The 27419-nt window shown below is 47.5% G+C and overlaps 1 protein-coding gene across 1 annotated transcript in view; it reads right to left on the bottom strand.

Moving 5' to 3' along the window:
* LOC107112643 (glucosylceramidase-like) overlaps positions 1-27419 on the bottom strand; it is an 80117-nt gene that overhangs the window by 40693 nt on the left and 12005 nt on the right. Inside the window, exons 3-6 of the mRNA XM_015413839.1 lie at positions 21513-21704; positions 6445-6591; positions 6200-6333; positions 3903-4075 (exon numbers count right to left, since the gene is read on the bottom strand). Of these exons, the coding sequence (XP_015269325.1) occupies positions 3903-4075; positions 6200-6333; positions 6445-6591; positions 21513-21704 (646 nt within the window). The remainder of the gene's footprint in view (positions 1-3902; positions 4076-6199; positions 6334-6444; positions 6592-21512; positions 21705-27419) is intronic.

Genomic DNA, 27419 nt, shown 5'->3' with positions numbered 1-27419 from the left:
CGGAGGTTAGGAGTTTGGGAGTGCTCCTGGATGCCTCCTTAACAATGGAGGCCCAGGTAGCAGCCACTGCCAGGTCTGCATTTTGCCATCTGAGGCAGGCTCGGCAGTTGGCTCCCTTCCTCGACCACGAAAACCTGGCTACAGTGATCCATGCGACGGTCACCTCAAGGCTAGACTACTGTAACGCTCTCTACATGGGGCTGCCTTTGTTGCTGATCCGGAGGCTGCAGCTAGTGCAGAATGCGGCGGCTAGGCTGCTGATGGGCCTCCCCAGGTGGGAGCACATCAAGCCTGGGTTGAAGGCGCTGCACTGGCTGCCAATAGCATACCGAGTCCGCTTCAAAGTGCTGGTACTCACCTTTAAAGCCCTATATGGCCTGGGTCCGACCTACCTGAGGGACCGCCTTTCCCCATATATACCCCCAAGAGCACTTCGGTCAGGGACCCAGAACCGTTTAGTGGTTCCGGGCCCCCGGGAGGTGCACTATGCTGCAACGAGGACAAGATCTTTCTCAGTGGCGGCCCCTACCTGGTGGAATGAGTTCCCGGAAGAGATCAGGGCCCTGCGGGATCTCATGCAATTCCGCAGGGCCTGCAAGACGGAGCTCTTCCACCAGGCCTTTATGTAGGGGCCGCCGCCACTCCACCATCACCAACGGTGGAATGTCATCTAGACTGGGATGCCTGATACTCCGGCAATAAGGTGACCCACGCAGAAGCAAAACCAGCTGACAGACTCGGACCATTTTCTGGACTAACAACTTAAGCCATCTTGGAGCATTAAAGCACTTTATTGTTATTAATATGTTATTGATTGTTTTACTGGATTTTATTGGATTTTATGTAAGGACTGTAAGCCCCTGTAAGCCGCCCTGAGCCCGCTCGCGGGGAGGGCGGGGTAAAAATACCTAAATAAATAAATAAATAAATATTCACAAGCAGACAGCAAATTCCACACACACATCCCTAGGAATTGGGCCCCTCAAAGTTGCCTGCTCCTGGTCTAATTTACGCTTCAGGGTCATTGTAAGGATAAAAACAGACAAGGGCTCTTTTTGTAGCAGGAACTCCTTTGCATATTAGGCCACACACCCCTAATGTAGCCAATCCTCCAAGAGCTTACAGAGCTCTTCTTACAGGAGCTACTGTAAGCTCTTGGAGGATTGGCTACATTAGGGGCCTAATATGCAAAGGAGTTCCTGCTACAAAAAGAGCCCTGCGAAAGATCTATGCATGCTGCCCTAAGTTCCAAGAGGAAGCCTCGGATTTTTATTTTTACGAAAAGATAATAAATAACAGAACTATAACGTAAACTATAATGTACCGGATGAAGCGTGCATGCACACGAAAGTTATACCAACAATTAAACTGTGCTGGTCTTAGAGGTGCCACTGGACTCAAAACTTTTTTCTGCTGCTTCAGACCAACACGACAGTACCCACCAGGACGGCTTCAAAAGGGAATTAGATAGGCATATGGAGCAGAGGTCCATCAGTGGCTATTAGCCGCAAGGTATAGATAGGGGCTCTGGGGCAAGTGATGCTCTGTCTTCTTGGTGCTTGGGGGGGTCAACAGTGGGAGGGTTTCTAGTGTCCTGGCCCCACTGGTGGACCTCCTGATGGCACCTGGTATTTCTGGCCACTGTGTGACACAGAGTGTTGGACTGGATGGGCCTTTGGCCTGATCCAACATTGGCGTCCCTTATGTTCTTATAATGTGTGTTAAGTGTCGCCAATTCATTTACGACTTATGGCGACCTTATGAATTCATGTCCTTCAAAACCTCCATTCATTAACAGCCTAGCTCAGGTCTTGCAAACTGAGGGCCCTTTTGTGGATGTTTTCCTTGATGGAGTCGTTCCGTCTCACGCTGGGTCATCCTCTTTTCCTGCTGCCTCCAACTTTTCCTAGCATCATTCTCTTGTTTTCTCATGATGTGACCAAAGTAGTCTACTCATGATAGCTTCCAGGGAGGGTTCAGGTTTAATTCTATCAAGAGCCCACTTTATTTGAGGGGGGGGGGGGGGGTTCAGAACTATAATACAACAAGATAACAGATCAATGTGATGGACAGTACTTCGATTTAAGGTGTGTTATAAATGATTTCAGGTGGGTACCTGTGTTAGCCTGTAACGGTAGAACAAAATTCACATCCGGCAGCACCTTTAGGGACCAACATTTTCCAGCCTATTTGAGCCCCCTCCCCCCCGGTGGGATATGAGAACAAATCCCGTGAGGCAAACCCAGGACGAGTTCTCAAGTTCTCACATGGAAACTGACAATGGGAGATTGGCAAGCAGGAGACAATCTTTGCTGAGTCTGCATGAGACTGTTAAATAACTCAGAGAATGTACAAGATCTGCAACATTTAAAGAAAGATAACTTAAGCTATGAGAAAGGAACATTCTGTGAAATACACTGTGCTTTTTAAGCTTACAAAGTCTTTTGCTCTGTTGTAACGAATTTGACTGAGCCTTCTTGATTCTAATAAAATGCTGCTGCGAGAGAGCCTGTGAGCTCAGAAGAACAGCTTGGTACAGAGAGACAGAGCTGATCTGCTGCTTCAAGAAATCTGTTGTGGTGTGTCGTGATTTGAACCCCCACAAAAGTCAACACCCCCCTTCGTCAGATCTGACTAGGCGAGCTTTGACGCATGCTAGCTTATCCACTGGGAAATTTTGTGGTGCAACTGGACTGTGGTGCAACTCAGCCTGCTTCAGCGGGGAGGGCGGGATACATGCCGAATAAACTAAACTTGAATAAACTTGAATTTTGTCACTAATAATAAGCTAGTTCAGGGATAATGCAAAGCACTAGAATCTGGAATCCTGGCCTGTAGACGCCCCCCCCCCCAAACCGAGACACCTTAAAGCTGCGTCATCAAATTCTCCTGACACATAGTTTAACTAGAAATAATGCCCGTTGCGGAAATAAATACAACGAGATCTAGAAAGAGGCTCTGGGAGAGTGCTCTGGCTTTGGGCAGTGTCAGTTTCCTGTGGCGACCTCAGCAGGGTTTAATGACAGAGTCCACTGTTTTCTCCAGAGGGACTGATCTCTGCTACCTGAAGAGCATTTGTATGTTTGAGTTATCTGTAGCCTTCACCTGGAGAGTGGTAACCATTGTTACCCATTCTCCTCTCCCCTATGAGGTTCAACTTAAAAATCCAACTGCCGTGCGGGGGGGGGGAGTTTGAGGTGTGGAATGGACTGAAGTCCAATCAGCTTCCATATGCAAAAGACCAGGTTATCGCAGCAGTTGTAGTGTGGGCAGGACCCGGGCTTTGCCTTCTGATTGGTGGCGATATATGCTGAGGAGCAGTGCCATCAGCCATACACTAAGGGAGTGCATTTTAGAATTAGAACTTTGGCACCCACTATTCAATTATATATAAGGAGAGATTGCCCATAGAAGCCATGGGGGCCGTGATTTGAATTGGAGCCAGGGTGCTAGGGAAGAGGAGAGGAAGGTTAAACTCACCCCCAACACACACACACACTTGGGCCCTTGATCAGAAATCCTGCCCCAGTCCCCAGCAGCTTTAAACCCCAGTATGGAACAGAAGACAGTGACCTGTATTTTGCCCACTGTCACAGGTTCCCAATGTCCAGTGTAATTTGGGCCATGCTTTCCATGCCACAAAGACAGCTTTCATATTATATTGGGGACATGTTGGGATGGGACCGCAGGCAACTGCGCCCGGACATGAACCCGGAGGATGTTTTCTTCTACTAAAGAGAGTTTGTCTCCTGACTAAGAAATCTAGTGCCTTGTATGCTAGCCTAGGGATCTTTCTGCTTTCAGAGAAAAAGCATCAGGTGAATAGTGGCCACGAGGGCAGGGCCCCCCAACAGGATGCCTGGGGGAGAGCCTGCACCCCTCCAACCCCCAAGTCCATTTACCTGATAAAATAGTTGGCCCATGTCTTGTGAATTCTGTTGCCTGCATCCCCCTTCAGAGACCCCTTCCCCTTCCAGTCGTTGTTGGTTTTCATCCAGATTGGAGCAGTCCATGGGCTGGCGAACAAGGAGATCGGTTTCTTAGACATGGCCTTGGCACGATGAACGATAGGGATCTACAGAGAGACCAAGAAGAAGAGTTTGATTTATACCCCACTCTTCACTCGGGAGTCTCAGAGCGACTTACAATCTCCTTCTCTTCCTCTCCCCACAACAGACACCCTGTGAGATAGGTGGGGCTGAGAGAGGTGCCCTTGAGAGAATAGCTCAGAGAGAACTGTGACTGACCCAAGGTCATCCAGCTGGCTGCATGTGGAGAAATGGGAAATCAAATCCGGTTCTCCAGATTAGAGACCACTGCTCTTAACCACTACACCAAACTATCACCAAACTCCTAACCGCTGCACCAAACTGTCACTACACCATATGTCACAACTACTGAGGGAATGGGAACTAAGGAGGACCATCATGCCCAGAAAGAGCTGGAGTCTAGAGGATCAAGAATAGGGGTGGGCGGGGGGGATTTGTGTTTTCCCCCCCAGATTCAGGTATAATACAGCCGAATTTTTTCGGGACTCCCGAATATACCCGAATACCAATGCTGGTATTGTATTGGTACCTGAAAATGTTCAGGTCCATTATATCCAATGGGGCCATTGTAGTCAATGGCAAAAATCCTCTAACAAGTATTCAGGGGGCTGTAGCTGCTGAAGCCTCTCTCCAAAAGACTTCCCAAGTTTGGAAAAGATTGGACCAGGGGGTCCAATTCTAGGGGCATCGAAAGAGGGTGCCGCCAATCCTCCATTGTTTCCTATAGAGATGGGGAAAAGGCAGGCAGCAGTGTCTCCCTGAGAATGTCTCTGCAAGAAAGTAAGTGAGGTGTGGTGCTGTGAGGGGGCATGTTTACCAGGCCAGCAGCAGAACCTGTGCAATGGTCTCCCCCAGAAACAGTACCACTGTGGCAGTCAGTGCCCAAACCCAACAGAGGTCAAATCAGAGAATCTCTGGGGGCATTTGACCTGAGTTCTGTTGGGTTTGGGCACTGACTGCCACAGTGGCACTGGTTCTGGGGGGCACACTGCACTGGGTCTGCTGCTGGCCTGGCAAATATGCCCATCACACCTCACTTACTTTCTTGCAGAGATCTGGTCCATGGGGTCGCGAAGAATCGGACTCGACTGTGCGACTGAACAACAACAACCGGCAGTGAAAAAGTGTGGCTAGGCTCTGACAGCTACGATGAAAGCCAGGAGGAGAGCCGAAAGGAGGGTAAATGAGAATCACTGAAGCTCTTTCCTCAAGCTTGCTCTACCCACGCTGTGGCTGTCTCTCCTGGGGGGGGAGAGGAGATTGGAGCACTGAGATCGGGGAACTTCCATCGGCTGGAGGTTCCAGGCCACCGGGAAGCGAAGTTGACCCAAACCAGAACTAGGGCGTTTTCGGTGGCGGCTCCCACCTGGTGGAATGAGCTCCCGGAAGAGACTCGGGCCCTGCGGGACCTAGTGCAGTTCCGCAGGGCCTGTAAGACGGAGCTCTTCCGCCAGGCCTTTGAGGGGGAGCCGCCGCCGTCACTGTTCCATCAATGATATCCTAACTACCTACCCCATGTTGGGGTAGTTGCCGCCCAATAGATCTGGAAAACACTCTTCCTGGAGCTCCTGCTACGAAGAACTTGGCCGCCAGTGTGGGACGTCGTCCATCTTGGATTTTATGTTAATTAATTAAGCACCAAATTTTATATCGGATATATTGTTTTATCATGCTGTTGTATATATGTTTTAACTTCTGTAAGCCGCCACGAGCTGAATACTGGATGGGGCGGGACATAAATCCCAAAAATAAATAAATAAATAAATAAATAAATAAATACCCTGCCCTTCACTTGGAGTCTCAGAGCAGTTTATAATCTCCTTCCCCTTCCCACAACAGACACCCTGTGAGGGAGGTGGGGCTGAGAGAGCTCTCTCGAGGACTGCCCTTGAGAGAACAGCTCTGAGAGAACTTGTGACTGACCCAAGGTCACCCAGCAGCTGCAAGTGGAGGAGTGGGGGAAATCAAACCCGGTTCTCCCGGATTAGAGTCCACACTCCTAACCACGACACTAAACTGTGGGGGGACCTGTTGACAGGTCACCAGTGTCCCACCCAAAGCCGGCCAAAACAGTTGGGCCTGTACCTCAGCAGCAACTTCTCCCCTCCAGCCGCTTCCACGCATGCGCAGACGCCCCTCGCAACACTCACTTTCATCTTGACGTCCTCCTCGACCAAGCTGAAGTGTTTCAACGCGTAGTCATTTGGCCAGTCAGCGTACGTGTACAGACGCATGGAGAAGTCGCAGCTCGCCATGGGGATACGTATCACGTTGTACTCGATCCCTACAGAAGTGTGGGGGGAGGGGGGGAATAACAAGGGGGAAAATGTGGACTGCTATCTCCTTATATCCTCAAGTCATCCCCCTGTCCCCAGCCCTCCAATTCCTTATTCACCATCCTCTGAGAAGTAGGAACGGAGCAAATTGTTCTGGGTATCCGGCGTTAGGGAGAGGATATTTATGGAGGCTGCATCGGTGACCGAACCGCCAAACCCCTTCACTATCTGATACCGCTCCGTCGGCTCCAGAACCAGGACGATATCTGAAAAGAAAAGGAACCGGAAAGAGGGTCATACGATGTCAGGCTAGAAACCGTTGGGCTGGGTAGGTGGAACGCACAGAGCCTATCAGTGCTGGTCCCTATAAAACTGGTGGAAGAGGGATCTCTGGGAACTGTAGTCCTGTAAAGGGAAAACTAGGGAGATCCAAGAAAGAATTCTCAGCAGCCGCAGCAAACTTCCAGGGCACATTTGGGGAAATGATTAGACGTGCTTTGAAAGTGTGACACAACTGCTGACGACTGGAGGGGAGGACGGAGTATGTACGGCAGGTGCTGAAGAGAGCAGATGCTTGGCATGCAGAAAGCCCCAGGTTCGAACCACAGCATCTCCACTTAGAGAATCTCATGTAATGGGGTGGGAAAAAGAGACCTTTGCCTGACACAGGAGGAGGAAGAAGAGATTGGATTTATACCCCGCCCTTCACTACCCGAAGGAGTCTCAGAGCAGCTTACAAACTCCTTTCCCTTCCCCTCCCCACAACAGACACCCTGTGAGGTAAAAGAAGAAGAGGAGATTGGATTTATACCCCGCCCTTCACTACCCGAAGGAGTCTCAGAGCAGCTTACAAACTCCTTTCCCTTCCCCTCCCCACAACAGACACCCTGTGAGGTAAAAGAAGAAGAAGAGATTGGATTTATACCCCGCCCTTCACTACCCGAAGGAGTCTCAGAGCGGCTTACAAACTCCTTTCCCTTCCCCTCCCCACAACAGACACCCTGTGAGGTAAAAGAAGAAGAGGAAGAGATTGGATTTATATACCCCGCCCTTCACTACCCAAGGGAGTCTCAGAGTGGCTTACAAACTGCCTTCCTCTTCCCACAACAGACACCCTGTGAGGTAAAAGAAGAAGAGGAAGAGATTGGATTTATACCCCGCCCTTCACTACCCAAGGGAGTCTCGGAGCGGCTTACAAACTCCTTCCCCTTCCCCTCCCCACAACAGACACCCTGTGAGGTAAGTGGGGCTGAGAGAGCTCTTTCTAGGACTGCTCTTGAGAGAACAGCTCTGAAAGGACTTCTGACTGACCCAAGGTCAACACCAGCAGCTGCACGTGCAGGAGTGGGGAATCAAACCCCGTTCTCCCAGGTTAGAATCCACGCTCCTAACCACTACGCCAAACTGGCCCACTGTCAGTCACACTCATCAGAATTCAAAGCAGAAAAAGGAATTTGCAGATTCAAACGCTTATCAACTGCTATTAGCTGTGATGGAAGAATGGGATCTCCATGAGCAGTGGCAGGATACCCTCCAAGCACCAAGAATACAGAGCATCACTTGCCCCAGACCAGTGTTCCCTCTAAGCTTGGAGTCTTGTGAGCAAAAATCATACTTTGTGAGCTACTGGCATTAATGTTGTGAGCAAGCAATTTGGCTACTGCATAAATTAGTTTGCTCTGGAGCCATCCTTCCTAAGCTAAGACAAAAATATGTGAGCTGGAGGCTAAAAAACTGTGAGCTAACTCACGCTAACTCAGCTTAGAGGGAACACTGCCCCAGACCGAGAGCTCCTATCTATACCTTGTGGCTAATAGCCACTGATGGACTTCTGCTCCATATGTTTATCCAATTCCCTCTTGAAGTCTTCCGTGCTTGTAGCCTCCACCACCTCCTGTGGCAGTGAATTCCATCTGCTAGTCATTCTCTGGGTGAAGAAGGACTTCCTTTTATCCGTTCTAACCCTTAGAAGGGTTTAACTGCTTAGGGCAGCACTGTGGATGATCTTGAGCCACTCGCCCTGTATCAGCCTCATCTACCTCTGTTATCAGGGGTTTGTTGTGAGCAGGGCTATTTTTGGGCAGGAACACACAGGAATGGAGTTCCGGCTGGCTCCCAAGTTGGCCACGCCCAGCAGGAACTCATTAGCATAATAGGCCACACCCAACAGCAGAAACTCATTAGGATTGGCTACATTAGGGGTGTGTGGCCTAACATGCAAAGGGTTTCTGCTACAAAAAAAAAAGCCCTGGGTTTTGACAACAAACAAGGTAAATAGAAGAAGAAGCAAAAGGTGGGTGTGGCTGGATGACCAGACTTCTGGTAACGTGGGGGTGTGGCCTAATATGCTAATGAGCTGCTATCTCAGGGTGTGGCCTGATATGCTAATGAGTTCCTGCTGGGCTTTTTCTACAAAAAAACCCCTGGGAGTGAGAAAGGAGAACCAAGTGCGTCACCCTGAGTTCCTTGGAGAAAGGGATGGGTAGAAACACACTAGTAGGACTGTGGAAAACAGGACGCTGGACCTTCGGGCCGTTCTGGGAGGGGTCTTCAGATTGCTCTTGTGCAAGCTGCCTTTGGAGCTATACATGATTCAGACAAAAAAAAAAAAAAATCCCGTAGAGGGATTTGGGTGAATGTGATGCTGTTCTTGTCCCCTCTGGCCTAGGTGGTGCCAAAAGTGTACTCCCTTCCTTACAAGGCTCACGAGGAGTTGGAGAGAGTGTCTTCCCTCCCGTAGCCTGTTAGAAATGGTCGCATCACAGAAGCTGCTGGGAAGGTAAGGAGTGAAGGACCGTCTCCTCCTGTACTGTCCTGCCCACCAGTTCAAATCTGCCTCTCAAGCCCGGCTCTCTGTGCCCCCATCTTCAGAGATGAGGTGGGTGACAGCTGGAGACAGGGCATTTTCTGGGGTGACATCCTGCCTTTGAAACGCTCTCCCCCTTGAGGCTCGCTAGGCCTCAAGGCTTTTACCCAGGCTTTTAATTGGGGGCGGGTGTCTTCCCTTAAAGGCCTGCTTCTCTTTTATGGATAGTTTTTATGCTGCTTATTTCCAGTGGCGATGGATGGATGGATGGATGGATGGATGGATGGATGGATGGATGGATGGATGTGATTTGAGCTTTAAGCCGGGCTGAATTTTTTTTTTTTTGCACACCCCTAGTCTGGTTGGTGCTGGACCCCCGTAATAAAATGGAAAGCTACAATTTCTGCAGCGGTATTTGGTGGCTTCAGGGAATGATGTTATTTGACCACAGACAAACGGGAGGCTGTACATCACCCCTGGAAGATAAACAAAGGGCGGGGATCGATGGTCCCTCTAAGCTCTACAGAGCTGTCAGCAAAAATTCTGCCTCGTGAGTGAAAAAAGCAAGCAGCATTAAAAGTTACGAGCAGGTCTACATCTGACTATTGCGTCAGTTATTCTTTTTAGAAGATCATTTCCATAACCTTGTAAAAATCTCAGAATGAATTCTTTTAAACTATATTTAAACTGTGTTTTAAACATTATACGAGAAAACAGAATTAAGTCAAATTTCATTACACAAAATGTTGTCCTCTACAGGGGTTAGGGTTGGCAAGTTGAAAAATCGCCGCGGCGGGGGACTCCCGTCCGGCGACTGGTGCATGCGTGCACCGCACGCACATCACCCGGAAGTGACGTTAGGACGCCGGGCACGCTGGGGGCGGGGCCACGACCATCCAAGAGAAAACCATAGAGTTTTCCCTCGGATGACCGTGGCCCCGCCCCCAGCATGCCCAGCGTCCTATACGATCTTGGCTGTAGCTGTAGGAGCATTGGCAGGAGCTGGACGGGAGTCCCACCGAGCTCTTGTGGTGGTAACAGCATGGGGCCGGATCCGTTTAGAGAAATTGGCCTGCATGCCATTTACCAGATTTGGGAGCCACCTTAAGGGGTCTTGGCGTGAGGACTGATGGGAGCAAGCCTGTTCAGGGACTAACAACGCTTCCCCTCACCGCCAGACGGCAGGGGAGATTACAAAGGGGCAGTCATCCAGTGTCAGGTTGCTTAGCAGGATCACACCATACACCAAGGCTTCTTCAGAAGATAAGTGTTTAATGACAGTCCATTACTAAGAACGAGTATACAGCTTGTGTCAGAATTGACGGGCTATATGATGCCCACTGACTTATAGAAAACATACCAGCGCTTGGGGGGGGGGGACTCTTACATTCTGCTTTGGGTATTTTTAGTGAAATATGACAACCAGCATTACAGGTCAAGTATAACCAAGGTGGAACAATCACTGTCAGAACGCTGCCTAACCTAACAAACAGGACGTCGCTTCAATGTTATCCACCTGCCCAAACGACGTATTTATTCAGATATTTATATCCCACTCTTCCCTGTGACTCAAGGCAGCTTACAAATCATACTGAAAAACATGATAAGGGTGTGCAAAAAATAAATAAATACTTTTTTCCTGGCTCAATGATAGCCTATGGGGACCATTATAGTTCATAGTTTCCATTATAGCCCCATAGACGAACCGAATGCACATCCCTAAACCAGACTAGTAGTACACTAAAGCTCCCCCTACTGGCCAGCTGCTAGCCCACTGAGCATCTTCAGACAGGAAGAATCAGCCAGCTGTCTCCTGCGCCTACCTTTGAAAACAGACTTCTTGGTTTGTTTTTAACAGTTGTTGTTACATTTTGCCTTTGTTGTGTCTTAATTTCATTCTTTTCTTCAGTGTTCGAAACTGTAGGCTGGATATCCTGATGCTCCGGCATAAAAACCAAACAACCACATAGGAACTTTACCTGAAACTTGGGCACATATCTAAAGTGTGGCATCAAGTCGCAACCAACTCTCAGTGACCCTGTACGGTTTTGAAGGCAAGAGACATACAGAGGTGGGTTGCCATTGCCTGCCTCTGCGTAGCGACCCTTGACTTCATTGGGGTCTCCCGTCCGAGGGCTAACCAGGGCTGATCCTGCTTCGTCTGAGATCTGATGGGATCAAGCTAGCGTGGGCCGAACTAGGTCAAGGCCGGCAGGCAGAAAAGATGGCCGACGGCTGGTGAGCGTTTTTTTGTGGCTCCTTTCTTTTTGTTTTATTCTTCTTCTGAATTGCCTCCCTGCTGGATTTACAAGATATCTCGTATTGTTAATACTGGACTTGTTCCTTTTGCTCAGCATTTACTTTTCCTTATCAGCTGAGGCTCTTGAAATTGTCTTTGTAACCGAAGCCTAATGGGTGCTGGAAAACGCCCAAGAGATACTGAGGGGGATGGAATTTCCTCCCCTCCAGCACATAAACAAACGAAGATAGATGACTTTTTTGCTGGAGGGATCGCTTATAACATTCCTGTTGCAAATAAATATGCAATTTTAGCTGATAAAACCAGGAGCGAGCAGATAGAAAGTGAAGAGTTTTTAACAGAAGCAGATACTGCCCCTTTAAAAGAAAAAGGAAGCTGCTGTGATTGTGAAAGGCAGCTGGATAATTTAATAGATCTGACTGCTATAACAGTTAAATGTATTCTGAGGCGCCTAAATGAAATTAATGAGAAACTTGGAAAACTTGAGATGATGAGTGGGACAACTAGAGGTTTACAACACAATCCTGCTAATGTGCAAACAATGCCTGGGAGTAAAGAATTACCTTCAGTCTCTTCTTTTCCATGCAAAAGGGATGATGGAAGCTCTAAGTTCCAGCTGGTTTTTCAGCCCAAAAAAATAGGTTTGACAATCTGCAGATACAGAGGCTGGCTACCTTTATGGAACACAAAACCTAAGGTCCTAAGACACTTGAGCTCGTTATTAGGGAAGAGGACCTTTAGGCTAGACTTGACAGAGCTAGAAATCATTAGCCAACCAGGCCAAGTGCAGAGAGTCCTGCTCACATTTGCAAGTGAGAGGATTCCATCACTAATAATGAGACAGATTGCAGTATTTAAAAGCAAAGGGATCTTCCCGGCTCGTGCCTTTTTGAATACATCAAGACCTGTTCCACTTCTGAGGAAGAACTGTAAGGAATATCAAGCTGCTCAAAACCAGAAGTCTCTGCAACCTGATTTGATGGATTTCTCCAGCCAGAGGGAAGAGGACCTAACAACTAGAGTGGTTGCTATGGCAGTTACTCCCGCAGGAAGGAATTTACCTTCAGCAGTCCAAACACATGAAGGCCTGAATCTCGACAATTCCGTAGAGGATGATTTGATAAACTCTTACTCAAATTTACCAACAGAGGACCAAGCTGTGATTGTTAATAGACTTGAGACATTGAGGACTAACCTCCAGTCGCTGGGGAATCAAAGTCGCAACTTCCAAAGAAATAAGGAGAGGCTCCAATTTTTTACTGCCCCTAATACTCCTGTTAATAGTGATTCTGCTTCCCCAGATCCTGTGATGGACTTTAATGAAGACATGTCTGGGAAATCTAACAATGATATCCATGATAATAATCCTCTTAAGAACAAGGAAGTTAGAGGTAATGGATGTGTGTTTAGTGACCGAACAGGCCAATTGGATTTGATCTCTTCTGACTGACTACATAATTCAACTTCCTCTGATGGATACAACAACTCACAGATTATCTCTTTAATGTCATGGAATGTCATGGGATGGGCCAATAGATTGAGGGATGCTGAAACTGTAACCTTTTTAAGGAAGTTTGATGTAATTTTGCTGCAGGAGACTTGGCGGGTAGATCCCATTATTTTTAATGGGTATAAAACATATGATCTTCAAGCACTGCCCTCTAAAAGGGGGAGAGCAAAAGGGGGATTGGGTATATTAATTTCGACTATACTCAACGTAAGGGCTAAACAACTGGTTCCCTTTAATCAAGTGGCTATGGCATTAGTGTTGATGTACTCTCAGACAACATGTTTAATTATTAATGTCTATTGTCCCCCTCAGAATGATATAGATTGGGCTGGCCTTGAAACATATATCTGGAATTTAATTAGTGAGTATCCAACTGCTTATTTGATAGTCGGGGGAGATTTTAATGCTAGAATAGGTCCAAATAACAATTTTCTTTATGATAGATACAATACCTGTCCCCCAGAGGAGCAAGTACCTACTCCCCCACTTGTGAGATGCTCAAAAGATCAAAAGTTTAATTCTGCTGGTTATAGCTTTTTACAAATGGTAAATGGCATTAATTGCCATATTTTAAATGGTTCATACCCCACAGATTATCCAGCTGAATTTACTTATTGCTCTGGTGAGAGGAGGAGTGCTATTGATTATATTATTGTCTCAGGGAATATGTTAAGCTTGGTTGAACTATTTGAAGTCTCCTCATACCTAGAGAGTGATCATTTCCCTACTATTTTGAGATTTGTGGCACCGAACTATGATCCTCGAATTACAGATTTACATCTGGAGGGTAATGTGGAAGGAAATGAGTATTATAGGGTACCCTGGAATGAAAGGAAAGAGAAAGAAATTGTAGAACTTTTGAGTTCTGGTGTCCTCGATGAGTGTTTAACTAAGTTAGGAATTGAGGGTCAGGATGATTTACATCTGGACGCTTATGCTCATATTATAAGAGAAATACAAAATGTAATGGGGAAGCCTTCCTTTAAACAAAATAGATTAATTAATAGTAATTCAAGGTCTTGGTTTGATAAAGAGTGTAGATCTTTGAAAAGTGCTCTTAATGCTATGTATATCAAATATAGGTGTGATGAAGATAAGGACACCCTAGAGGACATGAAAATCTTAAAGAAACAATATAAGGCCTTGATACAGCGAAAAAAGAAGGCCGCCATAGCCCTTGCATGGGAGCAATTAAGCTCAGCATGCAGAGATAAAAATCCCTGTTTATTCTGGAATATGGTCTCTAATTGTAATACTAGACCTCCCTCAGTGTGCAGTAATACAATTCTCCCTGAAACTTGGGAAAATTATTTTGAGCAGCTCTACCAAGGTCAGGATGAGGCTGCTTCAGAGGTCCTGGATATAGCTACCTTACCCTCTTGGTCCCCTGTGCATCCTCAAGAAATTAAGAACCTCATACAGACCCTGAGTTCCAACAAAGCCCCAGGTTCTGATCTTATATGTGCAGACCTGATCAAGAGGAACCTCGAGTGGTGGGTTCCAGTTCTTGCTACCTTATTTACAACTATAGATAGAACTGGTAGAATACCTAAAGACTGGGGGGTGGCAATAATAGTGCCTATTTACAAGAAAGGGAACAGAGAGGATCCTGTTAATTATAGGCCGATCAGTCTGCTAAGTATAATAAGTAAGCTTTATTCAAAACACTTACAGTGGAAGCTAAAAGACTGGATGGAGCAGGAAGGTCTTTTGAGACAGGAACAAGCAGGCTTTAGAGAGGGACGGTCATGTTTAGATCAGTGTGTGATATTGAATCACTTGATTTCCAAATACTCTTCGAATTCTTTAACCTCATTGTATGCAGCTTTCGTAGATTTTAAATCCGCATTTGATTCTGTCTCAAGAACAATCCTATGGGAAAAGTTGAAATCTTCTACGATAGATAGGCGCTTACTGTTTTTATTGAGAGCTCTTCACAAAAATACTTTTATTAGGGTACGATGTAATCCTCAAGGTCATCTTACTAGGATGATCAGGTCAGATAGAGGAGTAAAACAAGGATGTATCTTGGCACCTCTTTTATTTAATATTTACATCAATGACATGGTACAGTTTTTGTACAAACCTGAATTTCATCCTCCAAAGCTTGCAGACAGACACATCTCAATCTTGCTTTATGCAGACGATGCCGTCTTGCTTTCTAGGACCCCTAAGGGACTTAAGAGAGCTATGTGTGCTCTTATGCAATACTGTAATCAGAATTGCTTAGAGATAAATTATATGAAGACTAAAATAATGGCTTTTGCCAATAGGCCTAGGATGTTTAAATGGGTTATTGACTCTCGTACCATTGAGCAAGTTCGTTGCTATAGATACCTTGGAGTTGTATTTCAGTCGTCCGGTCATATGAAAGGCCATGTTGATTACCTGTCAGCTAATGCAAAGAAAAGCGCTGGAGCTATTCAAAGGTTCTTCTGGTCCAAAGGAGGTCGTAACTTAGAAGCTGCCATTAAGTTATTCACTGTAAAGGTATTACCCCAATTATTATATGGAGCTCCTTTGTCTCTCCTGACAAACTTGACCTTACTTGAAAGAACACAATCGAAATTTTTAAGAGCTATATTTCAAGTTCCAACAAGCGTTTCAAATGCTGCAATCCGTTTAGAGGCTGGCCTGGTTATGGTCGAGGCAAGATTGTGGATTGCTGCAGTTCAGCGTCTTAACCACTTGAGCCACCGCAGCACCAACAACTGTAGATACAGATGCTATAGTTACATGTGCCCCGACCTGGATGGCCCAGACTGGCCTGATTTCATCAGATCTCGGAAGCTAAGCAGGATTGGCCCTGGTTTGTAGTTGGACCAGGAGACCACTAAGGAAGTCCAGGGTCGCTACGCAGAGGCAGGCAACGGCAAGCCTCCTCTGTGTTGGAAAAATTGGCAAAGTAGTTAGATATTCAGGGATTGCAATGGATCTTTGCTTCCCTGGAGAGGAGGCATTTTCTTCTATGTAAAAACCTTTTTATTTCTAAGGGAAGGGTTCACAGGTAATCCACAAAACAACAGAGACGCCTAAGACTACACCTTTACACTTTGACCACACCGGTCTACAATAATGGGGATGCTTCTTCCTTCTTGATCCCTAGAAAGAAATCACTGGAATGCATTAACCAATGATTGTTAGTAAATAGGCTTCAGTTTCTCCGACTTCCTTCCCATTGGTTCTCTGCCAGTCTAAAGCATAGTACACAAGGTAAACACACATTAACCCTATAATGACTGAATTTTAGACCATATATATATATTGGAGCTGCGGTGGCTCAAGTGGTTAAGACACTGAACTGCAGGCTGTGGAAGGTCGGTAGTTCAGCAGTTCGAGACCCGAGTGTGCCGCATGACGGAGTGAGCTCCCGTCTCTAGTTCCAGCTTCTGCCAACCTAGCAGTTCGAAAGCAAGAAATTGCAAGTAGATAAATAGGGACCACTTCGGTGGGAAGGTAACAGCGTTCCGTGCGCCTTGGTGTTTAGTCATGCTGGCCACATGACCACGGAAACGTCTTCGGACAGCGCTGGCTCTTCGGCTTTGAAACAGAGATGAGCACCGCAACCCTAGAGTCGGATTCGACTGGCTTTCGAGCAAGAGAACCTTTACCTTTACCTATATGTGTGTGTGTGTGTGTGTGTGTATATATGTGTGTGTGTTTTTTCACAGTTAATCTCATGGTTTTACTAAACAAATTTCTTTTTACGATCACCACGCCTATCAAACCTGTGGGCGATTAAAGCCTATACCTGGCTGCCCATCTGTTTCCGGGCACATCTCCAAGTGCTGATCCCTTTAGGCCCTAGATGGCTTGAGACCAGGGTCCTTGCTTCAGTACTGTCTGCCTACAAGTTAAAACCCTCTTTCCAAGCACTGTTCCCCATGTCCCTGCTAGAAGAAGTGAGGCAGGGGGCAACCGGAGATGGGGCTTTTTCGGTAGTGGCATGTCACCTTTGTAATGCCCTCCCCTTTGAAGCTTGCTTGGCAACCAGCAGGAGATTGGAGGAGGGACGCCATCAGCAACAGTGAGACGTCACTTCCAGATTTTCCCCAGAAGTGACCTTACGCCTCCCTAGGAATCACTGGAAACTCTTTGATAAAACCCACTGAGTTTCTGGCAGTTCCTAGAGAGGACAGACTCCACAGAGGTAGTTGTGGATTTCCGGCACTGTGCAGGGGGTTGGACTAGATGACTCTGGAGGTCCTTTCCAACTCTAAGGTTCTATGACTTGCAGGTTTTCCCTTTTCCCAGCAGAGGCTTGGCAGCCCTACCTGACACCTACCCTAGTGTCTTACCAGGCCAAGGTATTTCTTTTAATCTAGGCTTTTAACTGAGGGCGTTCAGCTTTATTTAAGCTGTTTTGGTAGTCACTTCTAGCGTGAGGGCTCTGTGCCTCTGACAATGTCCTTATGTAAAGGCTTATGTCGAGAGCCAGTTTAGTGTAGTGGTTAAGTGTGCGGACTCTAATCTGGGAGAACTGGGTTTGATTCCCCACTCCTCCATTTGCACCTGCTGATGTGACCTTGGGTCAGTCACAAGCTCTGGCACAGCTGTTCCTGAAAGAGCAGTTTGTGTCAGAGTTCACTCAGCCCCACCTACCTCACAGGGTGTCTGTTGTGGGGAGGGGAAGGGAAAGGGGTTTGTAAGCCGCTCTGAGACTCCCTTGGGTAGTGAAGGGCGGGGTATAAATCCAGTCTCTTCTTCTTCTTCTTCTTTTACCTCACAGGGTGTCTGTTGTGGGGAGGGGAAGGGAAAGGGGTTTGTAAGCCGCTCTGAGACTCCCTTGGGTAGTGAAGGGCGGGGTATAAATCCAGTCTCTTCTTCTTCTTCTTCTTTTACCTCACAGGGTGTCTGTTGTGGGGAGGGGAAGGGAAAGGGGTTTGTAAGCCGCTCTGAGACTCCCTTGGGTAGTGAAGGGCGGGGTATAAATCCAGTCTCTTCTTCTTCTTCTTCTTTTACCTCACAGGGTGTCTGTTGTGGGGAGGGGAAGGGAAAGGGGTTTGTAAGCCGCTCTGAGACTCCCTTGGGTAGTGAAGGGCAGGGTATAAATCCAATCTCTTCTTCTTCTTTTCTTAACTTGGTTTTATGCTGTTAGTTTAAGATTTTGTTGAACTGCTTTACTTTGTGAAATGCCTCGAGGCAATTTTCTGAAGAGACAGGACAGGATTTTTAAAAATAAATAAATATGGAGGGAGTTATTCTAATAAAGTTAATGCTCAGACATTCTTGCCCAATATTTCTACTATTGTAAGCCGCAATTGTAAGGCGCTTTGAGACACATGAGACCTGCTGGGTGACCCTGGGCCAGTCCCAGTTCCCTCAGTACTCTCTCAGCCCCACCTGCCTCACAAGGTGCCTGGAGAGGAAGGGAAGGCGACTGTAAGGCGCTTTGAGACTCCTTAGGCCAGAGAAAAGCAGGAAATGGAAACTAACCTCCTTCTTCTAAACTGAGAACTCCATAATCCTAGTCTGAGGCCCAACACAGGGATGCCCAACACAGTGCCCACCCACCAAGTGTTTTTTAAAAGTGGCAAGTCTAGGTGAAACTTCTGCCCAGCAGGGCTATCAGCCACAAAAGATCTCATTGTCAGTGCCAATTTTTTAAAAATGTTGCCTTAGCAACTGCTGCCACACAGGGCTATTTTTTGGGCAGGAACGCACAGGAACGGAGTTCCGGCTGGCTTCCAAGTTGGCCACACCCAGCAGGAACTCATTAGCATAATAGACCACACCCAACAGCAGAAACTCATTAGGATTGGCTACATTGGGGGTGTGTGGCCTAACATGCAAAGGAGTTCCTGCTACAAAAAAGGACCTGGGTTTTGGCAACAAACAAGGTAAACAGAGTAAGAAGCAAAAGGTGGGTGTGGCTGGATGACCACACTTCTGGTAACATGGGGGTGTGGCCTAATATGCCAATGAGCTGTGCTGTCAGGGGTGTGGCCTAATATGCTAATGAGTGTCTGCTGTTGGGTGGGGCCTATTATGCTAATGAGTTCCTGCTGGGCTTTTTCCACAAAAAAAGCCCTGCTGCCACAACAGCAGAAGGATCTTCATTGCGGGACTGGAAGTAAGGTAAGCTGTCTGTATGCAAGAAAAGATTTTGAAACGATAAGTTCATTTTTAAAGGCAGTGTGTTAAGCCGAGCTTTGGTCTGAAATGCGGAAGAGCTATTGTTAAAGTTATGCATGGCCTCACTCCCTGACATAACCTCACTCCCTGACCCTGAAGGTGATGCCTAGCCTCACTCCCCGCCTCCTGTGGCAGCCATTTTGTGACTGAACCCTGTGTCAGAATTCCAAAGGTGCCCACAGGCTGGAAAAGGTTGGGGACCCTTGCTCTCTAGTCACTAATACCAGGGCTATTTTTGGGCAGGAACGCACAGGAACGGAGTTCCGGCTGGCTCCCGAGTTGGCCACGCCCAGCAGGAACTCATTAGCATAATAGGCCACACCCAAGCCCAACAGCAGAAACTCATTTGGATTGGCTACATTAGGGGTGTGTGGCCTAACATGCAAAGGAGTTCCTGCTACAAAAAAAGCCCTGGATTTTGACCACAAACAAGTTAAACAGAACAAGAAGCAAAAGGTGGGTGTGGCTGGACGACCACACCCCTGGTAACATGGGTGTGTGGCTTAATATGCTAATGAGCTGTGTTATCCGGGGTGTGGCCTAATATGCTAATGAGTTTCTGCTGTTGGGTGTGGCCTGTTATGCTAATGAGTTCCTGCTGGGGGTTTTCTACCAAAAAAGCCCTGACTAATACCATTCTGACTCTTTAAGTTTGACCAAGATAGACCAAGTCATTTTTATGACATGTCAAATGTCCAACTGTATCATACATTGTATTATTGCACGATGGTTGGCTCTTTTGTCTCTGGTTGGCTCTTTTGTCTCTGCTTTATACACACACAGCTATCCCCCTGCCTGCTTGTCTCTTTCGTTAACGGGACTATTAGGAGGCGTGATGGGACATAAATAATTCCAACAATGCTGCCCTGAATCCCCCACTCCCTCCCTCTCTTCTGCGTTCTCCAAAAGCACATAATTAGGTAGCCCAAAGCGATCTCTGGCTCTTCTACCTATGGTTTTCCTTGGAAGATTCCCTGCGCTTGCATAAGAAATTCATATGGCTAAAGAAAATAATTAACAGTATCATATCTCGCTTTAGGGAGCTGCGGTGGCTCAAGTGGTTAAGACGCTGAACTGCAGGCTGTGGAAGGCCGGTAGTTCAGCCATTCGAGACCCGAGTGTGCCGCATGACGGAGTGAGCTCCCGTCTCTAGTTTCAGCTCCTGCCAACCTAGCAGTTCGAAAGCAAGAAATTGCAAGTAGATAAATAGGTACCACTTTGGTGGGAAGATAACAGCGTTCCGTGCGCCTTGGTGTTTTGTCATGTCGGCCACATAACCACGGAAACGTCTTCAGACACCGCTGGCTCTTCGGCTTTGAAACGGAGATGAGCACCGCAACCCTAGAGTCAGACTCGACTGGCTTTCGAGCAAGGGGAACCGTTACCTTTATCTCACTTTAATAAAAAGATAAGCATCGGAATGACATTGCATTAAGCCTGCTTCCTAATGGGCCAGAAAAGCTGCAGAAGCAGCCAGATGTTCCTCCTGTCGCACCTAGGCCAAGCCCGGAGGACACACGCACACACACCCCCGGCCAACCTGACCACCTTCCTTGTAATTGAGACCTGGGCATGAAATTTGGGCTAACAACCAAGGTGGAAAAGCACAACCAGACGAACAAGACTGTAACTTGTAGCCAGCACCCCAACTTGTATCCCTCTACACTCTGAGGCCCTTTGCATCCGGGATCGGGGCTAGAAATACATTTGACATTGAAAACTCATTTGACACTGCACATATGCTGAATCTCAGTTTTGCTTCCCAAGCTAGTTCTTCACAATGAAATTAGGCTTGACTGGTAAGCCTCACCTGACTCATAATACTTTCCTGCATTATTGAGCTACACAGATTCGGTTTACAAAGCACGCCATTACGAATTTCGGCTATAAATTTCATTGTGGGAGATCCACACTCAACTCTCAAAGCCTTTAAGGTGCTGAGGGACTTGGCCTAGATCAGCAGAGGTCATTTCGGGGGGGATCATGGGGGATCGCAGTTCCCCTGGGTGAGGTACGGGGGGCGGGGCACATGACGAAGCCCCGCCCCCTGCTTCCGGCCGCCCCGCTTCCGGCCCTCATTCAGCCAGGAGGAGGCAGGAGAAGAGGGAGGGTAAGTTGCTTCCTCCCTGCCTCTCCCCACCCCTGCCTGCCTGGGGCCAGGGAGGGCCTTCGCGGGGCTTCCTCGCACTCCCACTGGCCTTGCAGGTCCACCGCCGGGCCCCTCATGGGGCTTGGCAGTGGAACTAGAGACAGGACCGGCGGCGGCCGGGACCGTTGGGGGCGGGGTGTGTGGCCTTATGACACACTTCCGGTGATGTCAGGGGGTATGGCCTCATGACACACTTCCGGTGATGTCAGGGGGTGTGGCATATGCTAATGAGTTATGCTAATGAGTTCCCCTAGCTCTTTTTCTACAAAACGACCCCTGTAGATCAGGTTACTTGCACGCACACACGCACACAGCACAAGTAGGTACCTGGCATGAACGTCCTGTCCTGAAACGTCCCTTGGCTCTGTGCCAGCCGCTTTCCGCTCTTACTGCTTTCATACTTGACGAAGAAACCGGCAGGTGGAAGGGAGATAGGGTCGTGGGTGTCACAGTACGTGCTGTTGCACACGCACACCATGGAATCGCGGCCAAAATACTTCCGGTTGCAGGGAAGCCCACCTGGTGGGAATATACAATGCCGAGGAGAAAAATTGGTATTACTCCGTGCACTGGGGCTGAAGCATTCGACCAGCTTGGTGTACCTACACAGCTGTCTTCGTCGAGCTTTGTCTACTCACCCTCTCTACGGTCTTGGGCCGAGAACCTTCCTAGTTCTACTGCACGAAGCTCTTAAAGAGTGGAGGGAATTGAACCTGGGACCTGTGTTCCCTCTAAGCTGAGTCAGTGTGAGCTAGCTCACAGTTTTTTAACCTCCGGCTAACACATTTTTGTGTTAGCCCAGGAACAACGGCTCCAGAGCAAACTAATTTATGCAGTGGCCAAATCACTCGCTCACAACTTTAATGTCAGTCGCTCACAAAGTAGAATTTTTGCTCACAAGACTCCACAGCTTAGAAGGAACATTGCCTGGGACCCCTGAAAAGCAAAAGCATTTGTCACTGAGTCACGGCCTTATAGGAGGCGGCTTTACTCTGAATAGCAGCTGCTCTCCTAGGTCTCAGGTAAAGAACAAGTGTCTCCCACCCCCCAAAAAAGAGAACACCTGTCGTAATCCTTTTAAACTGAATACTGGGATCTTCTGTATCAAAGCACACGTCCTACCACCCTAAAATCCAACCACCTTGGGAAAGCAGCCGCCAGATGTGCCAACCTCCAGGTGGGACCTGGAGATCTTCGAGAATTACAACTGATCTCCAGGCAGATGTAGAGATGTAAAATTTTGAAGCTCGGAAAAAAACCAGGTTTTTTTCCCGGTTTTTTTCGGGGGAAACAAAAATTTTCGGAAAAATTGAAAAAATGCTACATTAGCATTTCTTTTGTCTTTTCTAGACTGAAAGTCATTCTGTTACTTTAGGAACATAAAATATGACTATGGACGTTTTTACTTGGCATGAAATTATCACAACTAGCATATTAAAAATATAGTGTATCCAAACAATTATTTCAAACAGAATACCCACCCACATGCAAAAACAAAACTGAAACGTTTTTATTTTCTTCTGACAATCGCACCTCCTAAAGGAAGAAATGCATCTTGTTCTTGCATTGGAGGGTTCAGTTTGTAACCTAGGACTTGCTTGTCCTCAGTGCACAGAAATTAGATCAATCTGATACCATATATATATATATATTAGAAATGATTTGGAAAATATTTGAACACCTTGTCTTAAAATATTTTATTCATCATGTTAAAATAAAACGTTCCAAAATCAATTTTCTTTTCTTTTTTCAATTTTTCGGAAAAAAACCCAAAAAGGCTTCAGGAAAGAAACGTTTTTTTCCCGAATTATTCCGGGCCTTCACATCTCTAGGCAGATGTGAGTTCCCCTGGAGAAAACGGCTGCTTTGAAGAGTGGACTATGGCATTATACCCTACTGAATATACCTCAGTATACTTCCCCTCCTCAAACCCCACCCTCCCCGGGCTCCACTCCAAAATCTCCAGGAGCCCAGGGGGAAATTGAGGAGCCTGCTCCCATTCTCTGTCTCGCAAGCGCAAGCATTTTATCTGTCTTCTAAATCCTATAAACCATTAAGTTATGCATTACGTTTTTCCCCAGCCTGGAATATTTTGAGACTTCAGAACATAAGAAGAGCCCTGATAGGTGAGACTAACATTCACTTCATTTCAGGACCTGCTCCCAGCTGTAGCCTGTCAGATACTTCCAGACATCTCACAAGCAAGGCATGGAGCTGACTGTGGCTTGGCGTCTAGTAAACTGCCTCCATCCATGGAGGTTTCATTTTTCGCTGTCACTGTTGACTAGGGCTGCCAACCCCCCCGGTAGGGCGGAATTCCCCCCGCCCCGGAGGCCCGTTACCTGACGCCGGGGAATCGGGGCCCGGGGGGAACTCCGCCCCGGCGTGCACGTCACCCGGAAGTGACATCGCACGCTGGGGGCGGGGCCACGCCATTTGAGGGGAAAACTCTGTTTTCCCCTCAAATGGCGTGGCCCCGCCCAGCGTGTGACGTCACTTCCGGGTGACGTTCTGGCGGCGCGCGCGCGCTTCCGCAAACGGCTCCCGGACCGGCAGGACGCTCCCCCGCCGGTACGTTTTTCGGATTTGGCAACCCTACTGTTGACAGTGACTGATAGACCTGCGCTAGGTAAATTCATCTCAATTGTTTATCAGAATTGCTCTGCTGCATCAGAGCAAAGGTTCACCCAGCCTAGGATCCGGTTTCGAACCATGGCCAGTCTGGCCTTTCCAGAAAGGCCACACAAATGAAGGTAACAATTTTTCCGTTGTTTGGATTGGAGGCTACAATTGGAATCCAAATTGGAATCTAAAATCACAAATGTCAAGCTAGATGTAAAAAAAAAATTCACTTCAAAAACGACGTGGACAGAATGGAGCGGGTGCAGAAGAGAGCGACGAGGGTGATCGGGGGCCTGGAGACCAAGCCCTGTGAGGAAAGGCTGAGGGACTTTGGAATGTTTAGTGTGGAGAAGAGGAGGTTGAGGGGGGACAGGATGGCTCACTTGAAGTGCTTGTAGGGCTGTCACTCTTAGAGGAGGGCACAGGGAGCTGTTCCTGTTGGCAGCAGAGGACTCACAATAAGGGGATTAAATTATGGGCAGATAGGTACTGGCTGGATATCGGGGGGGGGGAGTTGTAACAATAAGAGTAGTTCAGCAGTGGAATCGGCTGACAAGGGAGGTGGTGAGCTTCCCCTCCCCGGTAGTCTTCACGCAGCAACTGGACAACCACTTGTCAGGGATGCGCTAGGCTGATCCTCTACTGAGCAAGGGGTTGGACTAGATGATCTCTATAGACCCTTTCATGAGTCTATGTTCGTCCTATAACTTCTAACAAGATTTTGAAAAAAGCTTAAGAGAACTAGTTTTCTCTCCCCTTCTTCCTTTTCACCAAGAATCACATGACCCAGCAGAAGTTAGACTCTCCACCTGCTATACCTGATTTTAGTGTACTCAAAATATCCATTTCTCTACAGGTTTCCCATGGGGTTGCCTGCTGAGAATTCTCACTCGCCATAGATCAGTGGTGGCGAACCTATGGCACGCGTGCCAGAGGCGGCACTCAGAGCCCTCTCAGCGGGCACGCGTGCCATCGCCCCAGCCAGGCCCAAACCGTCATTAAAGTGTGGAATTCCCTGCCAAATAATTTTAAGTAAATGAGAGCATTTGGGATTGCTTTCCTTACTTTGTTTGGATCATCTTATGTTAATGTATGAGTTGTTTTTTCTAAACTAAAACCTCAGTATTCAGGTTAAATTGCCGTGTTGGCACTTTGCGATAAATAAGTGGGTTTTGGGTCGCAGTTTGGGCACTCGGTCTCTGAAAGGTTCGCCATCACTGCCATAGATGATCAGTTGTTTATAGGGCTGCAATCTCTGAGTCAACAAATTGGCTAGAAAACCTTTGGACCAACTCAAAAATGTGCCGGCCTGTCTGATTAATTAAAAAGTTAAAAGTGTCTGGGACTTTTCCGTTTAGAAAAGAGACGACTAAGGGGTGTGTGTGTGTGTGATAGAGGTTTGTATGTTTGTATGTTTTTTTAGAAAGAAAACTGCCAACATCGTGTGTGTTTTGGCCCTGGAGATTTATGTCACTGGAGGGGAACTGAATAAAACAAAAGAGCACAACCTAGAACAGGGACAAGATTTCTTCCCCAGAGACGGAAGACAGACATGCGGGTGATTAATAGCTTTGCCAGGAGAGCCCGCAACCGCAGTGGGAATGTCTGGAAGCAAAACCAGGTGGGGTAGGGAAAAAAGGGCCCTTGAGGGGGTGCGCATGTGGGAATGCTGTTGACAGGAAATGAAGCCTTCACAGAAAACAAAAAGACAGCTATGGGTAGGAAAGAAGCCCAAAGCGCCGCGGCTGGGGGATTTCTAAATGAGGCAAAACGTGTTGACTGACTGGCCTGAAGAGGCTAGACCCGAATTACAGGTCCTGGAGCCCAACGGAGTGACGGATGCCTCATCGCGGGCGGCTCAAGAGCTGAGGAGACGGACCGAGACTGGCCTCCATGTCAGAAAGCAGCCTGACTCAGTTTAAAGTGGGAAGGACATTTTAATTTAAACATACATAGATCAACAGATAAAAAAAGATACGTTACCTGAGAGCAGTGTTCCCTCTAAGCTGAGTTAGCGTGAGCCAGCTCACAGTTTTTTAACCTCCGACTCACACATTTTTACCTCAGCGCAGGAAGGAGGGCTCCAGAGCAAAGTAATTTATGCAGCAGCCTAGTCGCTCGCTCACAACTTTAATGCCAGCGGCTCACAAAGTAGCATTTTTGCTCACAGGACTTCACAGCTTAGAGGGAACATTGCGAGAGAACTATATATTATTAAAGCATTGGGAAAGGAGAAAAAATATGAGAATGTATTAGAAGTTTGAGCACTGTGGGAAGTCAGAGGAGGGGGGAGACTGAGACAAAAGGATATGTGAGAGTTTGTTATATGATGTTTGATCTTACTTATCCTAATAAAATTGTTTTTTTTTAAAAAAAAAAAAAGAAAGTAGCCTGACTCAGCACACGGGCTGCCCTCTTTGGATACACCTGGACCCGGGGCCAAAATAGCAATGCAGCCCTACGAAAACCATGACTGAGGCTGTGGCCTCTGTTCCCGGGACTTCTAAACTGCCTGTCAGCAGATCCAAGTGAATACCAGAATGATCTTTCAAAAGAGGGACAGGCGGTTCTTCTGGATAATTTATTACGTTCTCTTCTGAATATTTCATTACAGTCTCCTTCGACAGAGACTCGAGGGACCTAAAGGGAGCAAGGCTGAAACCTAGTGCATTCTCAGAGGCTGAAAGAAGAGTCACGGGCACTTGGCTAGGCCTGTCCCTGCAGCAGCCCTGGATCCATTCGCCTGGAGAAAATGGCCACAATGGAAGATAAGAACATAAGAACATAAGAGACGCCAATGTTGGATCAGGCCAAGACCCATCCAGTCCAACACGCTGTCACACAGTGGCTAGAAATACCAGGTGCCATCAGGAGGTCCACCAGTGGGGCCAGGACACTAGAAGCCCTCCCACTGTTGACCCCCCCAAGCACCAAGAAGACAGAGCATCACTTGCCCCAGAGTCCCTATCTATACCTTGTGGCTAATAGCCACTGATGGACCTCTGCGCCATATGCTTATCTAATTCCCTTTTGAAGCCGTCCATGCTTGTAGCCTTAGGGAATCATCCGATCCAGCCTCTTGCTCAATACAGAAAATCCATAAGTAGAGCATTTCCACAGCCTGCTCTCAGAGAACTCCAGCTGGAAAGAACCTTCACCCCTCGGTAACTGGGCATATTGCTAAACTGTTCTCGCCATTAGGTGGTTTCTCCTGATGTTCAACTGACCTCTAACCTCAGTAACGGAAGACTCCCAGATCTAGTCTTGCTGTTTGGTTCCTCAGAGAACCGAGTCTTGGCCCTCTACCATGGAGCAGCCCTGGTATTTGAAGAATGCATTCATGTCTCCCTCCCCACCCCCTTTCTTCTCCAGGCTAAATTTCCCCAGTCCCTTCAGCTGTCCTCCTGTTCTCCAGACTGGCAACCGTCTTTGTTGCTCTCCTCTGAACCTCTTCTGATTTGTCTTCCTAAAGCGTTGGAGCCAGACCTGCCCACAGAGCTGCAGGTTAGGTCCAATTAGCACAGGGCAGAACGGAACTCTTTCTTCTCGTGGCCTGGCGACTGCACTCTTATTAACACAGCCCCAAAATCACACCCACCTTTTTTTCTTGGC

Source organism: Gekko japonicus, unplaced genomic scaffold (assembly GCF_001447785.1).
Source record: "Gekko japonicus isolate JY-2015 unplaced genomic scaffold, Gekko_japonicus_V1.1 scaffold981, whole genome shotgun sequence".
NCBI classification, from domain to species: Eukaryota; Metazoa; Chordata; class Lepidosauria; order Squamata; family Gekkonidae; genus Gekko; species Gekko japonicus.
This window is presented reverse-complemented; position numbering and strand designations above follow the sequence as displayed.